Consider the following 26797-nt stretch of genomic DNA (forward strand, 5'->3'; position numbering starts at 1 on the left):
TGATCAGTCTAATGAAGGTGTAGAATGATTAGAGAGTGATGGTAAACCTGATATTGATCAGTCTAATGAAGGTGGAGAAGGATTAGAGAGTGATGGTAAACCTGATGTTGATCAGTCTAATGAAGGTGGAGAAGGATTAGAGAGTGATGGTAAACCTGATATTGATCAGTCTAATGAAGGTGGAGAAGGATTAGAGAGTGATGGTAAACCTGATGTTGATCAGTCTAATGAAGGTGTAGAAGGATTAGAGAGTGATGGTAAACCTGATATTGATCAGTCTAATGAAGGTGGAGAAGGATTAGAGAGTGATGGTAAACCTGATGTTGATCAGTCTAATGAAGTTGGAGAAGGATTAGAGAGTGACGGTAAACCTGATGTTAATCAGTCTAATGAAGGTGGAGAAGGATTAGAGAGTGACGGTAAACCTGATGTTAATCAGTCTAATGAAGGTGGAGAAGGATTAGAGAGTGACGGTAAACCTGATGTTAATCAGTCTAATGAAGGTGGAGAAGGATTAGAGAGGGATGGTAAACCTTATATTGATCAGTCTAATGAAGGTGTAGAAGGATTAGAGAGTGATGGTAAACCTGATGTTGATCAGTCTAATGAAGGTGTAGAAGGAATAGAGAGTGATGGTAAACCTGATGTTGATCAGTCTAATGAAGGTGTAGAATGATTAGAGAGTGATGGTAAACCTGATATTGATCAGTCTAATGAAGGTGGAGAAGGATTAGAGAGTGATGGTAAACCTGATGTTGATCAGTCTAATGAAGGTGTAGAAGGATTAGAGAGTGATGGTAAACCTGATGTTAATCAGTCTAATGAAGGTGGAGAAGGATTAGAGAGTGACGGTAAACCTGATGTTAATCAGTCTAATGAAAGTGGAGAAGGATTAGAGAGTGACGGTAAACCTGATGTTAATCAGTCTAATGAAGGTGGAGAAGGATTAGAGAGTGACGGTAAACCTGATGTTAATCAGTCTAATTAAGCTGTAGAAGGATTAGAGAGTGATGGTAAACCTGATATTGATCAGTCTAATGAAGGTGTAGAAGGATTAGAGAGTGACGGTAAACCTGATGTTGATCAGTCTAATGAAGGTGTAGAAGGATTAGAGAGTGATAGTAAACCTAATGTTAATCAGTCTAATGAAGGTGTAGAAGGATTAGAGAGTGATGGTAAACCTGATGTTAATCAGTCTAATGAAGGTGGAGAAGGATTAGAGAGTGACGGTAAACCTGATGTTAATCAGTCTAATGAAGGTGGAGAAGGATTAGAGAGTGACGGTAAACCTGATGTTGATCAGTCTAATGAAGGTGTAGAAGGATTAGAGAGTGATGGTAAACCTGATGTTAATCAGTCTAATGAAGGTGTAGAAGGATTAGAGAGTGAAGGTAAACCTGATGTTGATCAGTCTAATGAAGGTGTAGAAGGATTAGAGAGTGATGGTAAACCTGATGTTGATCAGTCTAATGAAGGTGGAGAAGGATTAGAGAGTGATGGTAAACCTGATATTGATCAGTTTAATGAAGGTGGAGAAGGATTAGAGAGTGATGGTAAACCTGATCTTAATCAGTCTAATGAAGGTGTAGAAGGATTAGAGAGTGATGGTAAACCTGATATTGATCAGTCTAATGAAGGTGGAGAAGGATTAGAGAGTGACGGTAAACCTGATGTTAATCAGTCTAATGAAGGTCGAGAAGGATTAGAGAGTGACGGTAAACCTGATGTTAATCAGTCTAATGAAGGTCTAGAAGGATTAGAGAGTGAGGGTAAACCTGATGTTGATCAGTCTAATGAAGGTGTAGAAGGATTAGAGAGTGATGGTAAACCTGATGTTGATCAGTCTAATGAAGGTGGAGAAGGATTAGAGAGTGATGGTAAACCTGATCTTAATCAGTCTAATGAAGGTGGAGAAGGATTAGAGAGTGATGGTAAACCTGATCTTAATCAGTCTAATGAAGGTGGAGAAGGATTAGAGAGTGATGGTAAACCTGATCTTAATCAGTCTAATGAAGGTGGAGAAGGATTAGAGAGTGATGGTAAACCTGATGTTGATCAGTCTAATGAAGGTGGAGAAGGATTAGAGAGTGACGGTAAACCTGATGTTAATCAGTCTAATGAAGGTGTAGAAGGATTAGAGAGTGATGGTAAACCTGATGTTGATCAGTCTAATGAAGGTGGAGAAGGATTAGAGAGTGACGGTAAACCTGATGTTGATCAGTCTAATGAAGTTGGAGAAGGATTAGAGAGTGATGGTAAACCTGATGTTAATCAGTCTAATGAAGGTGTAGAAGGATTAGAGAGTGATGGTAAACCTGATGTTGATCAGTCTAATGAAGTTGGAGAAGGATTAGAGAGTGATGGTAAACCTGATGTTAATCAGTCTAATGAAGGTGGAGAAGGATTAGAGAGTGACGGTTAACCTGATGTTAATCAGTCTAATGAAGGTGTAGAAGGATTAGAGAGTGATGGTAAACCTGATATTGATCAGTCTAATGAAGGTGGAGAAGGATTAGAGAGTGATGGTAAACCTGATATTGATCAGTCTAATGAAGGTGTAGAAGGATTAGAGAGTGATGGTAAACCTGATGTTGATTCTAATGAAGGTGGAGAAGGATTAGAGAGTGATGGTAAACCTGATATTGATCAGTCTAATGAAGGTGTAGAAGGATTAGAGAGTGATGGTAAACCTGATGTTGATCAGTCTAATGAAGGTGTAGAAGGAATAGAGAGTGATGGTAAACCTGATGTTGATCAGTCTAATGAAGGTGTAGAAGGATTAGAGAGTGATGGTAAACCTGATGTTAATCAGTCTAATGAAGGTGGAGAAGGATTAGAGAGTGACGGTAAACCTGATGTTGATCAGTCTAATGAAGGTGTAGAAGGATTAGAGAGTGATGGTAAACCTGATGTTAATCAGTCTAATGAAGGTGGAGAAGGATTAGAGAGTGACGGTAAACCTGATGTTAATCAGTCTAATGAAGGTGGAGAAGGATTAGAGAGTGATGGTAAACCTGATGTTAATCAGTCTAATGAAGGTGTAGAAGGATTAGAGAGTGATAGTAAACCTGATATTGATCAGTCTAATGAAGGTGTAGAAGGATTAGAGAGTGATGGTAAACCTGATGTTAATCAGTCTAATGAAGGTGTAGAAGGATTAGAGAGTGATGGTAAACCTGATATTGATCAGTCTAATGAAGGTGGAGAAGGATTAGAGAGTGATGGTAAACCTGATGTTAATCAGTCTAATGAAGGTGTAGAAGGATTAGAGAGTGATGGTAAACCTGATATTGATCAGTCTAATGAAGGTGGAGAAGGATTAGAGAGTGATGGTAAACCTGATGTTGATCAGTCTAATGAAGGTGTAGAAGGATTAGAGAGTTATGGTAAACCTGATATTGATCAGTCTAATGAACGTGGAGAAGGATTAGAGAGTGATGGTAAACCTGATGTTGATCAGTCTAATGAAGTTGGAGAAGGATTAGAGAGTGACGGTAAACCTGATGTTAATCAGTCTAATGAAGGTGGAGAAGGATTAGAGAGTGACGGTAAACCTGATGTTAATCAGTCTAATGAAGGTGGAGAAGGATTAGAGAGTGACGGTAAACCTGATGTTAATCAGTCTAATGAAGGTGGAGAAGGATTAGAGAGTGATGGTAAACCTTATATTGATCAGTCTAATGAAGGTGTAGAAGGATTAGAGAGTGATGGTAAACCTGATGTTGATCAGTCTAATGAAGGTGTAGAAGGAATAGAGAGTGATGGTAAACCTGATGTTGATCAGTCTAATGAAGGTGTAGAATGATTAGAGAGTGATGGTAAACCTGATATTGATCAGTCTAATGAAGGTGGAGAAGGATTAGAGAGTGATGGTAAACCTGATGTTGATCAGTCTAATGAAGGTGGAGAAGGATTAGAGAGTGATGGTAAACCTGATGTTGATCAGTCTAATGAAGGTGGAGAAGGATTAGAGAGTGATGGTAAACCTGATGTTGATCAGTCTAATGAAGGTGTAGAAGGATTAGAGAGTGATGGTAAACCTGATGTTGATCAGTCTAATGAAGGTGTAGAAGGATTAGAGAGTGATGGTAAACCTGATATTGATCAGTCTAATGAAGGTGGAGAAGGATTAGAGAGTGATGGTAAACCTGATGTTGATCAGTCTAATGAAGTTGGAGAAGGATTAGAGAGTGACGGTAAACCTGATGTTAATCAGTCTAATGAAGGTGGAGAAGGATTAGAGAGTGACGGTAAACCTGATGTTAATCAGTCTAATGAAGGTGGAGAAGGATTAGAGAGTGACGGTAAACCTGATGTTAATCAGTCTAATGAAGGTGGAGAAGGATTAGAGAGTGATGGTAAACCTTATATTGATCAGTCTAATGAAGGTGTAGAAGGATTAGAGAGTGATGGTAAACCTGATGTTGATCAGTCTAATGAAGGTGTAGAAGGAATAGAGAGTGATGGTAAACCTGATGTTGATCAGTCTAATGAAGGTGTAGAATGATTAGAGAGTGATGGTAAACCTGATATTGATCAGTCTAATGAAGGTGGAGAAGGATTAGAGAGTGATGGTAAACCTGATGTTGATCAGTCTAATGAAGGTGTAGAAGGATTAGAGAGTGATGGTAAACCTGATGTTAATCAGTCTAATGAAAGTGGAGAAGGATTAGAGAGTGACGGTAAACCTGATGTTAATCAGTCTAATGAAGGTGGAGAAGGATTAGAGAGTGACGGTAAACCTGATGTTAATCAGTCTAATTAAGCTGTAGAAGGATTAGAGAGTGATGGTAAACCTGATATTGATCAGTCTAATGAAGGTGTAGAAGGATTAGAGAGTGACGGTAAACCTGATGTTGATCAGTCTAATGAAGGTGTAGAAGGATTAGAGAGTGATAGTAAACCTAATGTTAATCAGTCTAATGAAGGTGTAGAAGGATTAGAGAGTGATGGTAAACCTGATGTTAATCAGTCTAATGAAGGTGGAGAAGGATTAGAGAGTGACGGTAAACCTGATGTTGATCAGTCTAATGAAGGTGTAGAAGGATTAGAGAGTGATGGTAAACCTGATGTTAATCAGTCTAATGAAGGTGTAGAAGGATTAGAGAGTGAAGGTAAACCTGATGTTGATCAGTCTAATGAAGGTGTAGAAGGATTAGAGAGTGATGGTAAACCTGATGTTGATCAGTCTAATGAAGGTGGAGAAGGATTAGAGAGTGATGGTAAACCTGATATTGATCAGTTTAATGAAGGTGGAGAAGGATTAGAGAGTGATGGTAAACCTGATCTTAATCAGTCTAATGAAGGTGTAGAAGGATTAGAGAGTGATGGTAAACCTGATATTGATCAGTCTAATGAAGGTGGAGAAGGATTAGAGAGTGACGGTAAACCTGATGTTAATCAGTCTAATGAAGGTCGAGAAGGATTAGAGAGTGACGGTAAACCTGATGTTAATCAGTCTAATGAAGGTCTAGAAGGATTAGAGAGTGAGGGTAAACCTGATGTTGATCAGTCTAATGAAGGTGTAGAAGGATTAGAGAGTGATGGTAAACCTGATGTTGATCAGTCTAATGAAGGTGGAGAAGGATTAGAGAGTGATGGTAAACCTGATATTGATCAGTTTAATGAAGGTGGAGAAGGATTAGAGAGTGATGGTAAACCTGATCTTAATCAGTCTAATGAAGGTGGAGAAGGATTAGAGAGTGATGGTAAACCTGATCTTAATCAGTCTAATGAAGGTGGAGAAGGATTAGAGAGTGATGGTAAACCTGATCTTAATCAGTCTAATGAAGGTGGAGAAGGATTAGAGAGTGATGGTAAACCTGATGTTGATCAGTCTAATGAAGGTGGAGAAGGATTAGAGAGTGACGGTAAACCTGATGTTAATCAGTCTAATGAAGGTGTAGAAGGATTAGAGAGTGATGGTAAACCTGATGTTGATCAGTCTAATGAAGGTGGAGAAGGATTAGAGAGTGACGGTAAACCTGATATTGATCAGTCTAATGAAGGTGGAGAAGGATCAGAGAGTGACGGTAAACCTGATGTTAATCAGTCTAATGAAGGTCGAGAAGGATTAGAGAGTGACGGTAAACCTGATGTTAATCAGTCTAATGAAGGTGTAGAAGGATTAGAGAGTGATGGTAAACCTGATATTGATCAGTCTAATGAAGGTGGAGAAGGATTAGAGAGTGATGGTAAACCTGATATTGATCAGTCTAATGAAGGTGTAGAAGGATTAGAGAGTGATGGTAAACCTGATGTTGATTCTAATGAAGGTGGAGAAGGATTAGAGAGTGATGGCAAACCTGATGTTGATCAGTCTAATGAAGGTGGAGAAGGATTAGAGAGTGACGGCAAACCTGATATTGATCAGTCTAATGAAGGTGGAGAAGGATTAGAGAGTGACGGTAAACCTGATGTTAATCAGTCTAATGAAGGTGTAGAAGGATTAGAGAGTGATGGTAAACCTGATATTGATCAGTCTAATGAAGGTGGAGAAGGATTAGAGAGTGATGGTAAACCTGATATTGATCAGTCTAATGAAGGTGTAGAAGGATTAGAGAGTGATGGTAAACCTGATGTTGATCAGTCTAATGAAGGTGTAGAAGGAATAGAGAGTGATGGTAAACCTGATATTGATCAGTCTAATGAAGGTGTAGAAGGATTAGAGAGTGATGGTAAACCTGATGTTGATCAGTCTAATGAAGGTGTAGAAGGAATAGAGAGTGATGGTAAACCTGATGTTGATCAGTCTAATGAAGGTGTAGAAGGATTAGAGAGTGATGGTAAACCTGATGTTAATCAGTCTAATGAAGGTGGAGAAGGATTAGAGAGTGATGGTAAACCTGATGTTAATCAGTCTAATGAAGGTGTAGAAGGATTAGAGAGTGATGGTAAACCTGATATTGATCAGTCTAATGAAGGTGTAGAAGGATTAGAGAGTGATGGTAAACCTGATGTTAATCAGTCTAATGAAGGTGGAGAAGGATTAGAGAGTGATGGTAAACCTGATGTTAATCAGTCTAATGAAGGTGTAGAAGGATTAGAGAGTGATGGTAAACCTGATATTGATCAGTCTAATGAAGGTGTAGAAGGATTAGAGAGTGATGGTAAACCTGATGTTAATCAGTCTAATGAAGGTGTAGAAGGATTAGAGAGTGATGGTAAACCTGATGTTAATCAGTCTAATGAAGGTGTAGAAGGATTAGAGAGTGATGGTAAACCTGATATTGATCAGTCTAATGAAGGTGGAGAAGGATTAGAGAGTGATGGTAAACCTGATGTTGATCAGTCTAATGAAGGTGGAGAAGGATTAGAGAGTGATGGTAAACCTGATATTGATCAGTCTAATGAAGGTGGAGAAGGATTAGAGAGTGATGGTAAACCTGATGTTGATCAGTCTAATGAAGGTGTAGAAGGATTAGAGAGTGATGGTAAACCTGATGTTAATCAGTCTAATGAAGGTGTAGAAGGATTAGAGAGTGATGGTAAACCTGATGTTAATCAGTCTAATGAAGGTGTAGAAGGATTAGAGAGTGATGGTAAACCTGATGTTAATCAGTCTATTGAAGGTGCATGTAAAGAGTGAAACTATACTCGTATAGTAGGGGTATACAAATACAAAACTCTTCAGATGGCAGGACACCCAGGGATCTAAGTCCTGCCCCCTACGTGATTCGTGTGTAGCCTATGCTGTTCTATGTTATCGTGAGGTAGTAAAGCTTCAGGACCTTATGAGAGTCACCTGAAATATTGAGCTGGTAGCGTGCAGCCTATGTGACTTTAGTTCAAGTTTAACACCTACCTAAATCAAGCTCATTATATCCCCCTCTCCACAAACAGCCAGAATCAGCACACATCCGTATTCTGAAGAGTCTTCGACAACGCTAACTTTGTTTAAAGTTAAATCTCAAGAGGTTTTATTTGTACACAATTAATCTTTTTCCAAAATCTGTTTTTTTTCTATAGGCAGCAATATTCAGCAACCAGTAAGTAGAGTTGTATTAAAGGCAGTGTTCTAAACACTCAAACATTTCACTACTCTTAAAGTTTCCCGTTGTTAGCTTCTTTTGGTGGTTTTACAATTTACACAGCTGGTCAATATCCCATACAAAAGAATCACTAACAATCTATTGTTTTACTTTCTTAGACCCTGTGTTCAACTTATTAAACATTACAAACACAATTATGACCAAAAAAAAACTCGTTTATCCCCTTTTCCACCATAAAGTCTCTAGCGACCCCTTGAGTAGAACTACAGAACTCTTCTTTTCAGGTTAAAGTCACTTTTCTTTGGCCCAGTTCTAGAGCAAAGAGAGGCTCTTGTCAGGGTGTACTCACGAAGGGAACGAGGGATATCCTGACAGTGTCTCTTTAATGGCGGGTAACAAAGGAGTTAGGGAGTTTGAGAGCGTTGCTGCACCGTTTATGTTAAACTGTCCGTTTCCACGACTCCAAGGGTATCTGAGGATATCCGAAATGTCCATTCACTCTGACTCATGAAGCTGAAAAATCGAGTCTGCGCTATTTGGACTCATATTCAACTACGATGTAGCACATGTTGGCTGTACTTCAGAAACCACTCCGCTCACGACCATTCCACCAACCTCTCTTGTTTTTCTCCTCTTCGTCCCGCTCCTTTCTTTTCCCGCTCCTGATTGGATACCAGATATACTCTCCAATTTCTCATTGGCTCCTACACCTTACAAGTCCTTAGCTCATCTCTCTTTTAGTACATTGCTTAAAGGAGCATCCTTTAAAAAAAAAAAAAAAATAGAAAATAAAAAAAAAAACAATGAATGTTTTCTTTAGTACGATACAGTCACATCAATATGGGCTGTCACATGTAGAAGGATTAGAGAGTGATGGTAAACCTAATGTTAATCAGTCTAATGAAGGTGTAGAAGGATTATAGAGTGACGGTAAACCTGATGTTAATCAGTCTAATGAAGGTGTAGAAGGATTAGAGAGTGATGGTAAACCTGATGTTGATCAGTCTAATGAAGGTGTAGAAGGATTAGAGAGTGATGGTAAACCTGATGTTAATCAGTCTAATGAAGGTGTAGAAGGATTAGAAAGTGATGGTAAACCTGATGTTGATCAGTCTAATGAAGGTGTAGAAGCAACACTAGCAGTCACTGAGCAGGACCATGAAAGGTCAGAGACTGGAGATTAGAAAACACAAGATGTCTACTGGGTTTATTAGAGTTCATAGAGCTCCCTGTGTATGACATCACTTCCTGTACTCCATCTGCAGTTCAGGCAGTAATGTAACGTTATCTGCAAACAAACTGGTGGTGAGGGATCAGAGATGGTCCAATGGGAGATGGACTGATTGATTCTGATTGAGTCAATGATCTTTTAATTCTAATGTAGGTTTAAAATTGGGAATAAATGCTGATCAGTCACCTCTCGGTAGAAAGCAGTGTGACCTGAAGTTAGATTTATTACCAGCAGCTGATAATAAATAGTTCTCTAGCACATCAGGACCAGATTGTGATTAGAATTTAAGTGCTGAATCAGTGCAAGAACCCATATATTTAGAATAGGGCATGTGGTTTCACAGGATACAATTAATGATCACAAAAATGATGATTCCAGAGGGAGTGGAAATCAGGAGTGCACAAGGCTCCATTGTGTTACAGCTAATTGACTTGTACAATGAACTAAAGCTGTATTCACCACAGTCAGTGACTGAACTGACGAGGTTAGTTTCAATGTGTTTGGAAGCGTTTAATGAATAATTCTACATATTATAATAGATTGTAATCCAAATTGTGTTATGATTCCATCTTTATTCTCTGAATTTTTTGTTTGTTCTTTTAATGATTCCAACTTTATTATCAGAATTCTGACTTAATTGTCTGAATTATTTTTTTCAGGGTTTGAACAAGAACTGCAGAATAAATAGCTGAACTCAGCTTCATATCACAGTGTGTGAGGTGTGGGTTTAGGCAACATGCTCTAAATGTAACTATGTAAGAGTCCAGAAGCTCTGATATCGCTGCAGAGCACTGATCAAGTGCTGGTTATTTTTGTGGAGGTGTGTGTTAGTGAGGTGTGTGTCTCTCCTCCACAGAGTGTGTTATTGTGTGTGGAGGTGTGTGTCAGTGAAGTGTGTGTCTCTCCTCCACAGAGAGTGTGTTATTGGGTGTGGAAGTGTGTGTTAGTGAGGTGTGTGTCTCTCCTCCACAGAGTGTGTTATTGTGTGTGTGGAGGTGTGTGTTAGTGAGGTGTGTGTCTCTCCTCCACAGAGTGTGTTATTGTGTGTGGAGGTGTGTGTTAGTGAGGTGTGTGTGCCTCCTCCACAGAGTGTGTTATTGTCTGTGGAGGTGTGTGTTAGTGAGGTGTATGTCACTCCTCCACAGAGTGTGTTATTGTGTTTGGAGGTGTGTGTTAGTGAGGTGTGTGTCTCTCCTCCACAGAGTGTGTTATTGTGTGTGGAGGTGTGTGTTAGTGAGGTGTGTGTCTCTCCTCCACAGAGTGTGTTATTGTGTGTATCATCCACCCCCTCAGCACCTGCAGTAGGGTGCAGCTGCAGCAGTGCAGTCTCTGTGCAGTCTCTGACTGAGGGAGGTTTTTGTACGACTCTATTTCACTGTGTGAACCGGCTACCAGTGATGCTATTGTAACTCTGACAGTAATAATGTCCTGCATCTTCAGTCTGGACGTTACTGATGGTCAGAGTGAAGTCAGATCCAGATCCACTGCCACTGAAACGATCTGAAACACCTGTCTGTCTAGTGTTAGCCCTGTAGATCAGGATTTTAGGAACTTCTCCGAGTTTCTGCTGATACCAATGTAATGCTTCTTTTCCATCACTCAAGCGATACACGGCAGAGCTGGTTCTACAGTTGATGGTGACTGATTGTTCTGTAGAAACAGTTTTCAATGAAGGAGTCTGAGTTACAGTCACCTGACCACTGGATCCTGAACAATAAAAAATAAAATTAAACATTAAAATAAAATAATGGATGAAAAAACTTAAATATGATCTGTTAGTTCTTTAATTAATTATATTTTAATTGATGTTAGTCCTGTAATTTAGTTAGAGATATACCAATTTATTGGTTTGTATTACTTACATTTTCATATTACTCATTATTAATCTGAACTGGAATCAATCAACTGTCTCACCTCTGGTCCAGAGCGCCAGTGTCCAGATGAAGATGGAGACCAAAGTCATGGTTGCTGTGGGTGAAGTTTGTGGGGCAGCAGCTCTCAGTCATGAAGTGTTAAACTCACAGGACTATAAACACTAGCAGAGCACTGAAGCATGGGCTCATGATGCAAAGTGGACCCTCTCTATGGAAATCATCTTTCTAACAACACTGAGGAAAGATCATATTTATTTGATATTGTTTGATCAAACATTTCTGCTCAGTGTGGAGTCTCATGTTTAAAATCCTAAACTCTAACTGTCTCTGCCTTTCATTTGAGGTTTTCTGCAGCTGCTACTGCGGCTCCATCTGTCTGGATCAGGGCTGGAGGACTTTTGGGTGGAGGAAACACAATGATAACAGTAAGAATCTTTTAAACTATTAATGAATGTTGAACAGTTTTCAACAGCAGCTCTAATTTTTACTGATTGAATTATTTATGAACACTTTTGATGAAAGTGAACATATAATCACCAACACAGAGAGTGGAGCATGTTTTTATTATTTTTTTATATAAAGCTTCCATGGGCCAGGCAAGAGAACCCAGCAACAGACAATAGGACAGAAAGAGAGACTGCATTCTTGTTGGTGGTTACCAGAAAGATAACCAAAAAAAGCTGTAACTATTGTAGTAAGACAGGATTAAAGCAAAGTATGAAATGTACTTTTCAAAGTAATATGAAAACCAGCTCTAACACCCGTAGAGAAAGAGTAACCTGAAAGTGAGTGATTGGCCAAAAGCTTGTGTGAAAAGGTAGGTTTTCAATCTAGATTTAAAGATTGAGAGTGTGTCTGAGCCCGGAAGTAACCAGAAGCCTATTCCAGAGTTGACTGGCTTTGTGAGAATAGGCTCTTCCTCCGTCAGTGTTTTTCTTAATATGAGGAACTAAGACTAAAAGGGCATCCTGTGAATGAAGGGGTGGCAGGGGGTCAAGGTTCATCTACAAGAGCCAATGTAACTTTTGAATGCAATCAATTTTATCATTAAAAAAAAAACTCATGACGTCATTACTACAGAAATCAAAGGGGGTGTTGCCAATTAGTTTTGACACAGTGCTAAAAAGGAATCTAGGGTGGATTTTGTTGTTTTCTAAAAGGGAAAAGATATACTATGATTTGATTTTTATGATGAAATGAATATCAAATGATAACATTTACAGAAGATAATTATTAAATCTAATGTTATGTCTCAATCACTTTCATGGTCATTAATTATTTATTGTAGATTAAATTTGAGCTGTAACAACCAAAACACAACCAATTATAAAAATATAAATAAAAACAGTGTTCTACATTTTATATAGCTTTTAAGTCTTCTAATATCTTTTCACATTACAGACACACTGTGAAATTAAAAATTCAGGGGTAAAAAATTGATGTTCAACAACATGCAGTGGAACTGCACAGGTGTGGTGTCAGGAAACGCGGAGGGAGGACTGACGGAGGCTGACGCACTTGCTAAAAAACACAGTAACTTTTATTTACAATACAAGATAACTATACAAAGACAGACTAAGATAACTAGAGAGAATACTTAAACAAAGAAAAACTGAGACAGAGAAACTTGGAAACCATGACTTGGACAGAGAAAGGGAATTGGACTGACAGGGAACTAGACTGACAGGGAACTGGACAGAGAAACCTAGGAAGAGGGAGCTAAACATACAGAGAGAGAGAAACAGACTAATCTTAGACAGAGCTAAATAGACACCTGAACAGCTAGAACTAAACTGACAAAGAAAGCTAAACAGGCTAAACTTGAACATAGACATAAACAGAGTAAACACACAAACAGACAAAAGAGATACAAAGACTGACTTGGAGGGCTTGAGAAATAGACAAGACAGACAGACTGGAGAGCACAAAACAAAGGTGAAATGTCCGACAAGTGGAAGTGAAAGAAGGGGACTTAAATACAAAACACAGACGAAATGCACCTGAGACAGATAACGAGGGGGCAGGGTAACAAATGAGACACAGACGAGGAGGCGGAACAAAGGCGGGACTAGGGCAACAAAAAACAGAGCCATGTGCTGAGAGAGCACATGTCGGGGAAAACAGACATGACAGGACGAGGGCGTGACATGTGGGAGTAACAAAAGTAACCAGTAGGGAATTAGATTCATTTACATTTTAGAAAACAGTTAATATTTGTGTTGTTGTATTTTTTCTTTCTGTTACTTTATGGAATTGATGCTGTAAAAGAAGACATATGATTAGGAAAATCTGTGAATGATGATCACGAGCACCCCAACTGTAGAATGAAGAAGATTGATGTCAACTGAAGCCATCTGTTTCTCTGCAATAAAATACATCAAAAAAGTTAATGATATGCATATGATTATGGTGGAAATGATTGGCCAAGGCGATTAATGGTATGTAAATAATCACTGAGATTTCTCAGATGCAGAATAACGCTAGCATAACTAATAATAGCTGCTTTATTGTAAATCTGCCTTTCTCCTCATACAAATACTCACAGAGGACAGCTGGATTAAGCAGATCTAGAAAACTCTTATAAAATCCCTAAAAACACGCTAAATGTGACAATTTAAGATGTGGCTATTTTAGGATTTAATTTATCATGAAGTCTATTGTGATGTGCATGTTGGCCATGTGTTTTGACAAGATGTGCTCTGTGACAAAAATCCAATAAATTATAGGTGAACGGGGATAACAAAACATACACTGATTATCAATTATTGCAGTGCACGCATTGCCAGATTTAAAATATCAAACCTGGTGCAGTTGTTTGGGCAAATGTCATTTTCATTTACAGTCATTATATTTAAAATGCTCATGTGCTTCTGATGTGCTTTCTTCACATGTAAAGGACTGTATACTCATTTGCCACTAATGACACTGTGAGCCCTGAGGGTGTCACGTGACCAGGCTCAGGTACAGGGCTGTTGATTTCCAACACATAGAAATATACCCAGTATGAATCATCAGTTTCATACAGCTCCTTCAATACCATGCCATCCTGATGACTGCACCTGTAAAAATGTGTGTGGTTGTTGTATATCATCCCCCAGGTCAACTGGGCAATTTCCTAGAAGAGCTAGACACCCTGCTTTCTTCCATTCCTGAACATCACTGTCCCATGCTCATTCTCTGTGACATGAACATCCACCTAGACACTCCGGCCGCTGCTGATTTCTTCTCTCTGACCCACTCCTTTGAGCTACAGCAGGTATGCACCCCTTCAACTCACAAAGCAGGTAATGCACTTGATCTCATTCTCACCAAACACTGCTTAATTATCTCTGTAAAAGTTACTCCTCTTCATCTCTCTGACCATTACTTTATTCAGCTCAATGCTTGTCTCCCTCAGCAACCCACTGTGTCCGCTCCCTCTGTCCCCTTCCGGCGCAATCTCTGCAACCTATCTCCCACCTACTTCTCTGCCCTTGTGACTTCTGCTCTCCCAACACCCAGCATCTTCTCATCTCTTGAGGTCAATGATGTCACAGAGTCACTCTGCACAACACTGAGCTCCTGCTTGGATCGCCTGTGCCCTCTGACAACCAGACCCGCAAGACCCATGCAGCCCCACCCGTGGCTTACTGACTCCCTTCGATCAATGCGAACTAACCTCAGAGATGCTGAGAGGAGATGGCGAAAAACAAAAGACCCATCACACCTGACACAACTGCAACCTTTGCTCTCAGCCTTCTCATCATACCGTCACCTCTGCAAAAAAGAAATTCTACCAAGACAAAATCAACAATGCTACTGACACGCGCAAGCTGTATTCAACCTTCAAGTCTCTACTGAACCCTCCAACCCCACCCACTGCAACCATCCTCACTGCTGACACATTTGCTGACTTCTTCACCAGCAAAGTTGCTGCAATTAGCAGCTGGTTTTCTGACCCTTCTACACAGCCTCCAGCTCTCCCTTCGAATCCTCCTACTGCTTCCTTCCTTCTTTCACTCCTCTCACAGAAGACGAGGTATCAAATCTTCTTAGAGGTGGCCATCCTATATCCTGTCCACTGGAGCCCATTCCTACCACCCTACTGCAAACCATAGCTCCGTCCATTGTGTCCGCAGCCACTCATGTAATCAATTATTCACTAACCTCGGGAACATTTCCAAACACCTTCAAGCAAGCTCAGGTAAGACCTCTACTAAAAAAACCTTCTCTTGCTCCTTCTATAGTAGAGAACTACCGACCAGCCTCTCTCCTCCCCTTCCTGTCTAAAATCATTGAAAGAGCTGTCTTTAAGCAGGCAACAAATTCCTCTCCCAACATAACCTCCTTGACTCTAACCAATCCGGCTTCAAGAGCGGCCACTCAACGGAAACTGTGCTTCTGTCAGTAATGGAAGCTCTTAAAGATGCCAAAGCGACAGGTCAGTCCTCAGTTCTCATCCTGCTTGACCTATCAGCAGCATTTGATATGGTCAACCATCACATCTTACTAAACAAACTTATTGACATGGGCTTCAAGAACAATGCACTCTCCTGGTTTGAGTCTTATCTCACTGGACGATCCTTCAATGTGTCATGGCTTGGACAAACATCAGCGCGACACCACCTCACCACAGGTGTGCCCCAAGGCTCAGTGCTGGGTCCCCTCCTCTTTGCCTTGTACACCACCTCTCTAGGCCCAATCATACATTCACAAGGATTCTCCTATCACTGCTATGCAGATGACACACAGCTCTATTTATCCTTTCTTCCAGGTGACACTTCAGTGGCAACTCAAATCTCTCACTGTCTCTCTGACATATCTACATGAATGAAGGAACATCACCTCCAATTGAATGTATCCAAAACTGAACTGCTGGTCCTCCCAGCCAAGCAAGCTATTCTCCACAACATCAGCATCAAACTAGAGTCCCTATCAGTGGCTCCCACCAAGGTTGTAAGAAACCTGGGTGTCATGGTTGATGACCAGCTGACCTTTGCAGATCATGTTACTGCTGTAGCTTGACTGTCGCTTCCCCCTATTCAACATAAGGAAGATTAGGCCATACCAAACTCAACATGCAACACAGATCCTTGTTCAGACATTAGTAATCTCCCGTCTTTACTATTGCAACGCCTTCTGACAGGTCTTCCGGCCTGTGCTGTGAGACCGCTACAGATGATCTAGAATGCTGCAGCATGCCTGGTTTTCAACCAGCCTAAAAGAGCACATGTCATGCCTCTATTAGTTGAGCTGCATTGGCTACCCTTAGCTGCTCGCATCAAATTTAAATCACTGATGATGGCCTTCAGAGTATTCACTGGCTCTGCTCCCATCTACCTCAATAGACTTTTAAAACCATATGTTAGCACCCGCCCTCTTCGTTCCTCAAAGGAGCGCCTACTAACATGGCCAACCCCCCGTACAGGTCAGTCGAGGCTATTCTCATCTCTGGTACCACACTGGTGGAGACAGTAACAGAAACCCTCTCCACATTCAAGAAATCCTTGAAGACCCAGCTCTTCCGAGAGTATCTCTTGTACTGAAAGTCTTTTTCAATGCACTTATTACTTCCTGGCATATTGCACTCAATGTAAGGTAATTTGTATAAATTGTGCTGTAGTTTGTATGTTAGATCCTCTTATGTAAGTCGCTTTGGATAAAAGCGTCTGCCAAATGCATAAATAAATAAACAAATACCAGTAGTGTCACTCCTGCAGTCATGAACAAGCCTTCACAAACCCAAGGACACTTTAAATAATGTAAAAAAATGTACAAGGGTAAAGAGAAGACGAAGATTTTAAGCTGAGATTTAAAGAAAGTAATGAGCAGAGGTGGAGAGATTGAGGCAAAGTGTTCCAAAGACTGGGAGCAGCAACACTGCCACCCATGGTTTGGAGTCTGGTATAAAAGACAGTAAGAAGGCCAGTGTTCCCACTGCAATAAGGATTTACACCGAGTCTCTCCTTACCGCAGGGACACAACTGATCTCCTGCTGTCTGAACTGTGCTGAACTACACCATACTGTTACATGACCAGTCCATATAGTCATTTATACCATTATGATGCACTGCGTTTTATCTGACTTGCTGCTAGTCCACATTATTATTCTGCTCTCTGGACTGACCATTTTTGTCTCTGTGGCTCCTAGTACTAAGAATATATTTACTGACAACTTCACTGACTCTGAACCCCATTAGTGCTATAGTAATTATGCTGTTCTTGTTTTTGACCTGTACATTGCCATTGATGTATATAGACATGTTTCACCTGTGTTGTAATGTATCCTATCACTATGGTTTCTTAGTGCTATACCTGCTAAGACTGCTCTTGTGTCATATACAAATCCCAAATGTATATAGACCCCCCTCAATTCTAATATATTTAGGTTTATAGCACTGTGGTACCATACCTATTTTCACCCCTGTAACCCACTAATATATCCCTGCCCTATTTACTTGTCTTTCCTTCTGTGTGTCTTTTCCTGTGCACTATTTACAGTTCTGTGACAATACAGTTCCCTTCAGGATCAATAAAGTGTTATCTTATCTTAAATTACAATGCAATGTTTTGGCACCTGTGGCTACTGCAAAAATGAAGGTGAAACTGGAGCGTTTGAACAAGAACTGCAGAATAAATAGCTGAACTCAGCTTCATATCACAGTGTGTGAGGTGTGGGTTTAGGCAACATGCCCTAAATGTAACTATGTAAAAGTCCAGAATCTCTGATATCGCTGCAGAGCACAGATCAAGTGCTGGTTATTTTTGTGGAGGTGTGTGTTAGTGAGGTGTGTGTCTCTCCTCCACAGAGTGTGTCATTGTGTGTGGAGGTGTGTGTCTCTCCTTCACAGAGTGTGTCATTGTGTGTGGAGGTGTGTGTTAGTGAGGTGTGTGTCTCTCCTCCACAGAGTGTGTTATTGTGTGTATCATCCTCCCCCTCAGCACCTGCAGTAGGGTGCAGCTGCAGCAGTGCAGTCTCTGACTGAGGGAGGTTTTTGTATGACTCTATTTCACTGTGTGGACACTAGTCCACTGTGTAAACTCAGACAGTAATAGTCTCCTGCATCTTCAGTTTGGATGTTACTGATGGTCAGAGTGAAGTCAGATCCAGATCCACTGCCACTGAAACGATCTGAAATACCTGACTGTCTAGTGTTAGCCAAGTAGATCAGGAGTTTAGGAGCTTCACCAGGTTTCTGCTGATACCAGGCCATACGGTGACCATAAGAAGTGCTATAGACTTTAGAGCTGGTTCTACAGTTGATAGTGACTGATTGTCCTGTAGAAACAGTTTTCATGGCTGGAGTCTGAGTCACAGTCACCTGACCACTGGATCCTACAGGAAAGAGTAAATGTAAATTGTATAATTAAGTTGTATAATATAAAATAAAAATAGAACAAACTTAAAATATCATGCAATTATTAATATATTATTGTCAAATAAAAAAATTAATCAAAGGTTTTCATTAATGAATAGTTTAATTATTATTATTACTATTTATTTTTGCTTGTATTTATCTCAAATTATATGTGCATGTTCACTGTATCTGCAAACAATTAGATTTAAATACAATTACTAATTCTATATAAAACACAAATATCCATTTCATTCCATCACATTACCTCTAACAGTAACAGTAAATACAATATTATATTATTATTAAAAATGCTGGTTAAATTGAAATAATATTAATGTGCCTCACCTCTCGTCCAGAGAGCCAGTGTCCAGATGAAGATGGAGACCAAAGTCATGGTTGCTGTGGGTGAAGTTTGTGGGGCAGCAGCTCTCAGTCATGAAGTGTTAAACTCACAGGACTATAAACACTAGCAGAGCACTGAAGCATGGGCTCATGATGCAAAGTGGACCCTCTGTTTAGATTGTTTAGAAAACAAAGTTTAGTTCAGAGATAGATCTTCATTTAGAAATGTTAGAGTTTTATGAATAAGTTTTGAGGGTAAAGTGTGTAAACCCCTCACACACAGATTTTACAGTGTTATCACTAACAGTGTGATGAGTGATGTAGGTTTATGGACAACGACTCTTCACTGAAATGTAGCACTGTGTCACACATTCAGTGAAGGAGCAAAACTCAGTCTGAAAATGAAGGGACTTTTATTCTGTTTAAACATGAGACGTATTTAATCTTTCTCATCACTTTTACTGAAAAAGACCCACATACAGTAAATTCAGACTAACACTGTGTTACAATTGTATTTTAAGAGTTTTAAAGTTAAATATAAATAACAAATACAAACCAGAGTTATTTTTCTAAACTGAATGTGATTGTTTTAGTTTGTAATTTAAATAATGTCACATTTATATAAAACATAATGTAAATGAACAGACAGGTTTATTACATATAACATTAAAATTAGTGCTTGTGTCACAATAAGAGTCTGGATTTTATAAACATTGATATTCAGTAATAAACTCCTTTCAAATTCACACTGATTTGTGCTGAGGGAAATATCCCCAGCACTGATTCAGATCATGATGGGCAGCTTGTTTGGGGTCAGTTTGATTCCTCCGTATGAAGACATTAACATGTTTTAATTACAGTTTTAAAACTGTTCTGAAACAGTTTTAAAAACTCTTCATCTGATGGTAATTAAATTAAGAGTTAAGAAAGTTCTCCCAGTGACCACGAATGGACCAGTCACGTCCCAAGATGTTCAGTACTGGTCCAGTCTGGCCTGACCTACAGGGGTTGGACAATAAACTGAAACACCTGTCATTTTGGTGTGGGAGGTTTCATGGCTAAATTGGAGCAGCCTGGTGGCCCATCTTCATTAATTGTACATTGCACCAGTAAGAGCAGAGTGTGAAGGTTCAATTAGCAGAGGGTAAGAGCACAGTTTTGCTCAAAATATTGCAATTCACACAACATTATGGGTGACATACCAGAGTTCAAAAGAGGACAAAATGTTTGTGCACGTCTTGCTGGCGTATCTGTGACCAAGACAGCAAGTCTTTGTGATGTTTCAAGAGCCACAGTATCCAGGCTAATGTCAGCATACCACCAAGAAGAACGAGACGCATCCAACAGGATTAAATGTGGACGCAAGAGGAAGCTGTCTGAAAGGGATGTTCGGGTGCTAAGGATTACAACTTGATTCCCCATTACAAGACTAAACATGCAGAGAAATATAAGAACTTCACTGATGAAGAGCACACCGGAAGCTTTATAGCTAATCTGTAAAAGCAACAAGGACATTTAACCAAGCTTCACACCTCCAGAGAAGCAGCAAAACCAGCTTTGTGATATCCCACTCGCAAAAATCAATAAGCCTTCCTCTGATGAGGAATTTGTTAAAGTGTTTGGTAAACTTTGCTCTGCTAATCTGCCCTGAGAACAAAGAAGAGAATGTGTCCCTGTCATGGTGAGCCGTAGCAAGAAAGAGTGAGGAAATTGCAGTAAATCTGGAGCCATAGCTGCAGACAGTTTTGACTTTTTCTCTTTGGCTCTTTGGTGAAGTTGCTCATCTTTGTATGTGGAATCACAAAATACTTTGATATTACAGAGGAGCTGGCAGCAATGGGACAGACTGGTAGGTGTTACAATCGATGATTGTCCAAAAATGACAGTGAAAAATGTCTGAATTTTGGAGCGGATGCAAGATAAAATGACTGAAATTAACCCAAAACTGGAATTGGTATTTTTGCATTGCATCATACATCAGGAGGTGTTGTGTAATTCAGTGCTATAAATGAACTATGTTACTGATGTAGTGGATGTTGCATATACACCGTGATATAAATATATTTTATATATATTTATATATTGTGTTTGTAGCGTTGACCTTATTCAAACTCTTATGATTACTGATATTTGACTAATGATAGTAATTAAAGTTTTATAATTGGCTTAAGCAATTAAAACGTTAATAATTAGTTTGAGAATGAATGATAGCCAAGCTAAGTGAGTTCTTCAGGATCTTCAGTCTTTTAATGAACAGACTCCACACACTGTGATTTCAAATAATGGAAATATTTATTAAAAGAAAAATAATATTTACTTAGCATAGCATAACATCTTAAAATCTCACGGCATCAACGGAGGGGAAGCCAATTCGAATTTAAAGATAAGCTAGGCACTAGGACTTATGACTAATGTATTGCTAACTGAGGTTTTACTTGGTGTATACATTTATCAAGGGGCTTAATTAGGCACCAGCTTCTGGAGAGTGATTGAATTTGCTTGTTTACTCTTTTGCCGTTTTCATCGAGCCGTCGGGTCCCACGGTTTTGACCTCCGTGCTCCGGGTTTTGCCTCTCGTCCTCTCAGCGTCGTTGAAGGTAGGCTCGTTGAAAGGGGATCCCTTCCAGGGTGAGTCAGACACTCTTGGCCTTAGGCAGGGCAACGTTGGCCGGGAGTTCCCTTTCACGGGGGACCGCGGGCCTGGCTGGTCTTTCCCCTGAGAAAGGGGAGGCGTCTTCAGAGTAGTTACCTCGTCGCTCGATTCTCCAGAAGTAGTGCCCTCAGAAGTCGGCTTATAACGCTAATATATCCGCTATCAACTAATCTAAAGGGGTGATATCTTATTCTGGCCATGAATAAGTTTCACCTGCTTTGATCACTCGTGAGATTAATCTTAGATGGGGCGATAAAACATAAACACAATTAAAAAGAAAAGAAGGTATTCAAATCACTCGACGTTACTAGTGAAAACTTCATGCTCTAGCTAACTCAAGACTTATCCTGGGTAGCGGAACGATGTCCTTTAAAGTCTTTGTTCGTCGGCGTGGAGAAAAGGAAGCGTCTCGCTTCGAGAGGTTGAAATTTAAAGAGAGAGAGTAAAGCAAAGAGAACGCGTAAGAGCGTTCAGAAGTAAGAGCGGAAGTTAAGAGCTTCAGAATAGAAAGTTAAGAGAGAGCGAGAAATGAGTCGGGCATTCTCTTTTCAAAGGTAGCGCGGTCACGCCTTATTGGGAGGTGTCCTTCCTTTGATTGGATCCGGAGTCCGAGGCTCACGTGACTGGCTTCCCGAGAGAGGAAAGGGGGAAGGCAGGAATCAGAGAGATCCAGAAAGAATAAGATAGAAAATTCGTGTATACCGAAATTTCCTATACATGTTAGTGACATATCACAATGAGTGTCCTGGATTATTAATATCAAACATCTACATAAAATTTTATTTTGGGTACGTCGTGCTTACGTCCCATTTACAAAATTATGTTAGAAGATATTAATTTGTTTTCTTAGTTAGAGACAGAACTTTCTTTCATGATTGAAAACAGTAATACACATCACTTCATTGGTTGATAGATGTTCACTGAAGAGTGACATTCATACATATCGCGTACACATATTTATCAGAATTTGATTAATTTTCGTTATTGTTTAGGCGACCTCGGGCGAGGTGTAGTTTCACCAATGTCCACTTGGGGTTGCTGTTGATCCATGCTGTTCGTCTTTTGCGGATGTGTTTCCAGGAGTTCAGTGCAAGGTCAATTCTGGGGCCATCTGTTTAGTTGGTCAGGGGATAACGTCCCGCCATTTAGGCGTCACTCGTCATAAAATGGGATTGTTACTCATAGTTATTCCTCACTTTGTTTTAAGTTCCTTTTTGCCTAAAAGCATAATCAACTGGGTTTGTTATCTGGGCCGTAACCAGGCGTCCTTTGATGCAGGCTTTAAGTGAGTTTGTGTGTGTGTGTTAAAACGTGTCTGCGCACACACATACGCAAAAGAATGTGGGATTCTGTTACAAATTAGAGTGGAGAGTTCCTCACTCAGAATTCTTCATTTCTCGATCCATACTCCACTACACTGATATGTAACTAAAATAGTTCACTTCATCAGGGCAAGAGCACTGAATCACAGACAGTTTGAAGCAGTTGTGGAGGAGCATGAGACTGAACATGGTGACATAGGCTACCACACAGCTGTCAGATGGCTCTGTCTGGGCAAGGTGATTAAAATAGTGTGGGACCTGAGAGCAGAGATTCTAGAGTGTTGTGACAAGAAATGTAAAGACATCCCAGAGCTCTCAGATGCAGACTGGATGGCACATTTGCTGTTGATGTGACTGCACTAATGAATGAACTAAAGGCCAAATTGCAAGGCAAGGGCCTGTTTGCACATGAAGTGTACCGACTGGTGAAGGCTTCGTAAGAAAGATGCAGTTTCTTTCCAGCCAGTTGGAGGGTAACATCTCACCAACATGCCAACACTGAAGAAGCCACACCATTAACTGATCACCTCTGCAGGAATGTATCCATGTTAAGGGCACTGCATGATGAGTTTTCATGGCGATTTGAAATCTTCAAAACACCTAAGAGTGAAACGTATATGATTTCTTTTCATTTCACTTGCCGTGTGGATAATGCACACAGTGTTGATCAGCTTGAACTCATCAACTGTCTAACACACTACTGGCAGAGCAGTTCAAGTCAGTATCACTCCTGGATTTTTATTCTACTCTCAAAGAGGAGAAGATTCCACACATAAGGAGGCATCCTCAGAAGATGCTGGTTCTCTTTGGATCTACCTACATATGTGAACAAACATTCTCAGTGATGAAGTTTAACAAATTCAGATACAGATCCTCTCTACTGACCATCACCTATCAGCTGTCCTTCACATATCCATCTCAGAACTAAACCAGTCTTCACTGCACTTGTTCAAGCCTAAAGCAGACTAGATATTTCTCATTTAAATAGAGAAAATGAACTGAAAAACAGCAAACTAGTTAGTAAGACCACAAACAAAATGGCAATAGAACATTGTATAGAGTTCATTTAATGCAAAACGTACATTTTCTTCAGTTTTTCTTGAACGTGTATTTGATGTTGCAATTTTCATGATGCCTCTCATATTTTCATTGACTAATTCATCTACTCTAATCAGTAACAGCTTATCATAAGCATACAATTTACTAGTTTTTGTAAATACATCAAATTAATATTAAGCCAAGTTTAGTTTGACATATTGGTCCAGACCTTCACAACAGTCAGAGTTTCTCATGTGGCCCATTGGGAAAATTAATGGCCCACCCCTGGTGTAGTGTCTTGTATCTCCATTCTGACCTTCTCCAACTTCATTGACTGTGCTCTGAGCAGTGTTTGACTAAACTGCATTAACATAAAACAACTCATGGCAATAACAGTTTGTAAAATCACACTGTTCATGATTTAATTTTTTAGTTCAGACTTCCTGTTCTATGCCTAGGTCAAGTGTCAGCGTACTCACTGTAGCACAAGGATAGGGTCCTTTCTCATGAACAGACTAACATATGTTTAGAGACCATAGACCACAGATATCATTGTTAAGGGAAAGTGGTGTGTAACATTTCTGAAGAATAAATTGACTGTCACATATCCTTAGGCCCTTGTAATACACTTACTACTGAATGGATCTAGGCAAGGCAAGGTGAGTTTATTTATAGAGCAGTTTCATGCAAAAGCAATTCAAAGTGCTTTACAGAAAAAAAAAAACGTTTTATTAAAAGAAAGAATAAAAATCATAAAAGTCAAATAAAACAATTAAAATATTGTAATAAAAGGAAATACATTAAAAGAGTAAAAGAAGACATGGTAAAAATGATTTAAACAATTTAAAATTATACAATGAAAGAAAAGAACTAAACTGCCATTACTGAATAAAAGTGCAGAGTATTTCAAACTGAGCTCAAACAGGAATGGTTTAAGTCTTGATTTAAAAGTGTCTAAAGTCGGTGGTCTTCTAATATTCTCAGTCAGCTGGTCCTAATTAAGAGCAGTGCCGGAGCTAAACACTGCTTCTCTATGTTTAGATTTCACCTGAGGCTGGACTATCTGACTAGTTCCTAAAGATCTGAGAGCTCTGCTCGGCTCATATCTCACCTTAAAGTCTATTCTGTAACAGACTGTTGTCCAGTGTAATGATTTGAGAATGGGGATGATGTGATCTCTTATTTTGCTCCTAGTGAGAAATAAAGGTATGGATAAGTTTCTCCAGGTCTGGTTTAGTCAGAAAATCTCTAATCTTACTGATGTTTTTAAGATGGAAATGTGCTGATCTAGTAACCACTTTAATATGAGACTAAAACTGAGATATGAATCCATTAATAAACCAAGGTTGTGAGACAGTTCTTTAGATTTGAGGACCCTCGAGTCCAGATACAGAGCCAATCTTTGTCTCTCATTGCTGTTTCCAAATAGTATAATCTCAGTTTTATCTTTATTCAGCTGCAGAACTTTATGTCCCATCCAGTTAGTGATGTGTTCAAGGCACTTGTTTAATGAGTCAACTGGAACAGAGTCGTTTGGTGACAGGGCCATGTAAATCTGAGTATCATTTGGATAGCTGTTCTCTGAAATATTATTTTCTATTTCTACAAAGCAGTTCCTGCCTTCCAGGTAAGAAACGAACCACTCCAGGACTGTTCCTGAGAGTCCAACCCTGTTTGCGAGTCTATCTATAAGAATCTTATGGTCAATGGTATCAAAGGCAGCACCAAGGTCATTAAGTAATAGAAGAGTTCCTTTGAAGCCTCTGTATTTAAGTGTATGTGGTTAATTACCTTGATTAGAGCAGTCTCAGTGCTGTGATTAGACCGGAACCTGGACTGGAATTTGTCTAGGCTTCTGTTTACGGACAAGAAACTAGTGATTTGCCTGAAAACTATTTTACAACTCATTGTTGGATATAGATGTACTAATCACTTGTCTGATATTCTGGTTTTTAGTGTTAAAAAAGAATGCTCATTACATCACTGAGTTGATACTAATTCAGGGGCCATTGGTGTGGGTGAGTTAGTAAGTCTGTGGACCACGGTGAAGAGGATTTTGCTGTTGTTAATGTTGCTGTTGATGATGCTAGAGAAGTAGGATTGTTGTGTTTTGCATATTATCGTGTTGTATTCACATAGCCTATCTTCGTAGATTTCTTTGTGAATATGAAGACTTGTTTTACGCCATCTGTGTTCTGCCTGGTGACATTCCCTCTTTTGAATTTGAACAACAGAAGCATTTCTCCATGGTGTTTTCTGTTTGCAAGACAAAGCCTTCACTTTAACTGGTGCAATCTCATCCATAACACTGACAATTTTTAAATTAAAACTCTGACAGTGTGGCATCCTTCACAGTGTCCGATATGTTGAGTCTCTTTGAGATAACGACATCTAGTGTGTGACCAAATGGTCAAAGTCAGTAGAAATAAAAGACAGCATCTCTGTAAATTAATCGATAAAATTATCACTGTTCTTCGGTTACTGGTAATATCTAGACAGTTACTAGTAATATATGTGGTGTCCCTTTCAGAACTGCACAGAGGTACTTGAATGTTGAGAATGCTGTGAGTTATACAGAGCAGCTGTATAAACCACACTGAGCTTTAACAGTAACTATCATGTAAATGTGTTTTTGACAGAAACAGGTATAAACAGGTTTCAGAGCAGATTTGTTATATCACATTGTCCATGAGTTTAATATGTTAATGTAAACTACCCGTTACATGCCCTGGTAAAGTAACAGGGTCCTCACTGTAGCACTATCAATGTGTCCTTCCTCAGGAACAGTCTCACACAGGTCCAGAGAGAAGAGACCCCCTTTTGTTGTGTAGTATGAGTGGTCTACACTATACTCTCAAACGTCTGTAGATTTCTTATAACGAGATACCTGGTGCATCTCTGTGAATATCAATAAATGGAATGTGATGCACTGGAGCAGCTGCACATGAGTTTAAGTTCACCATGGTCAATGCCAAATGTGGTGAAAAAATACAGCACCCACCTCCCTAG

At 39.6% G+C, this 26797-nt stretch overlaps 1 gene segment (V, D, J or C); it reads right to left on the reverse strand.

Moving 5' to 3' along the window:
- The window catches only part of LOC136693904 (Ig kappa chain V-III region MOPC 63-like), a 226150-nt gene extending 207323 nt beyond the window's left edge, over positions 1-18827 (reverse strand). The window contains 2 exon segments of the V gene segment in view: positions 18109-18411; positions 18779-18827. Of these exon segments, the coding sequence occupies positions 18109-18411; positions 18779-18827 (352 nt within the window).
- Between the last annotated feature and the right edge of the window lie 7970 nt (positions 18828-26797).

This window comes from Hoplias malabaricus, chromosome 4 (assembly GCF_029633855.1).
Source record: "Hoplias malabaricus isolate fHopMal1 chromosome 4, fHopMal1.hap1, whole genome shotgun sequence".
Lineage (NCBI taxonomy): Eukaryota > Metazoa > Chordata > Actinopteri > Characiformes > Erythrinidae > Hoplias > Hoplias malabaricus.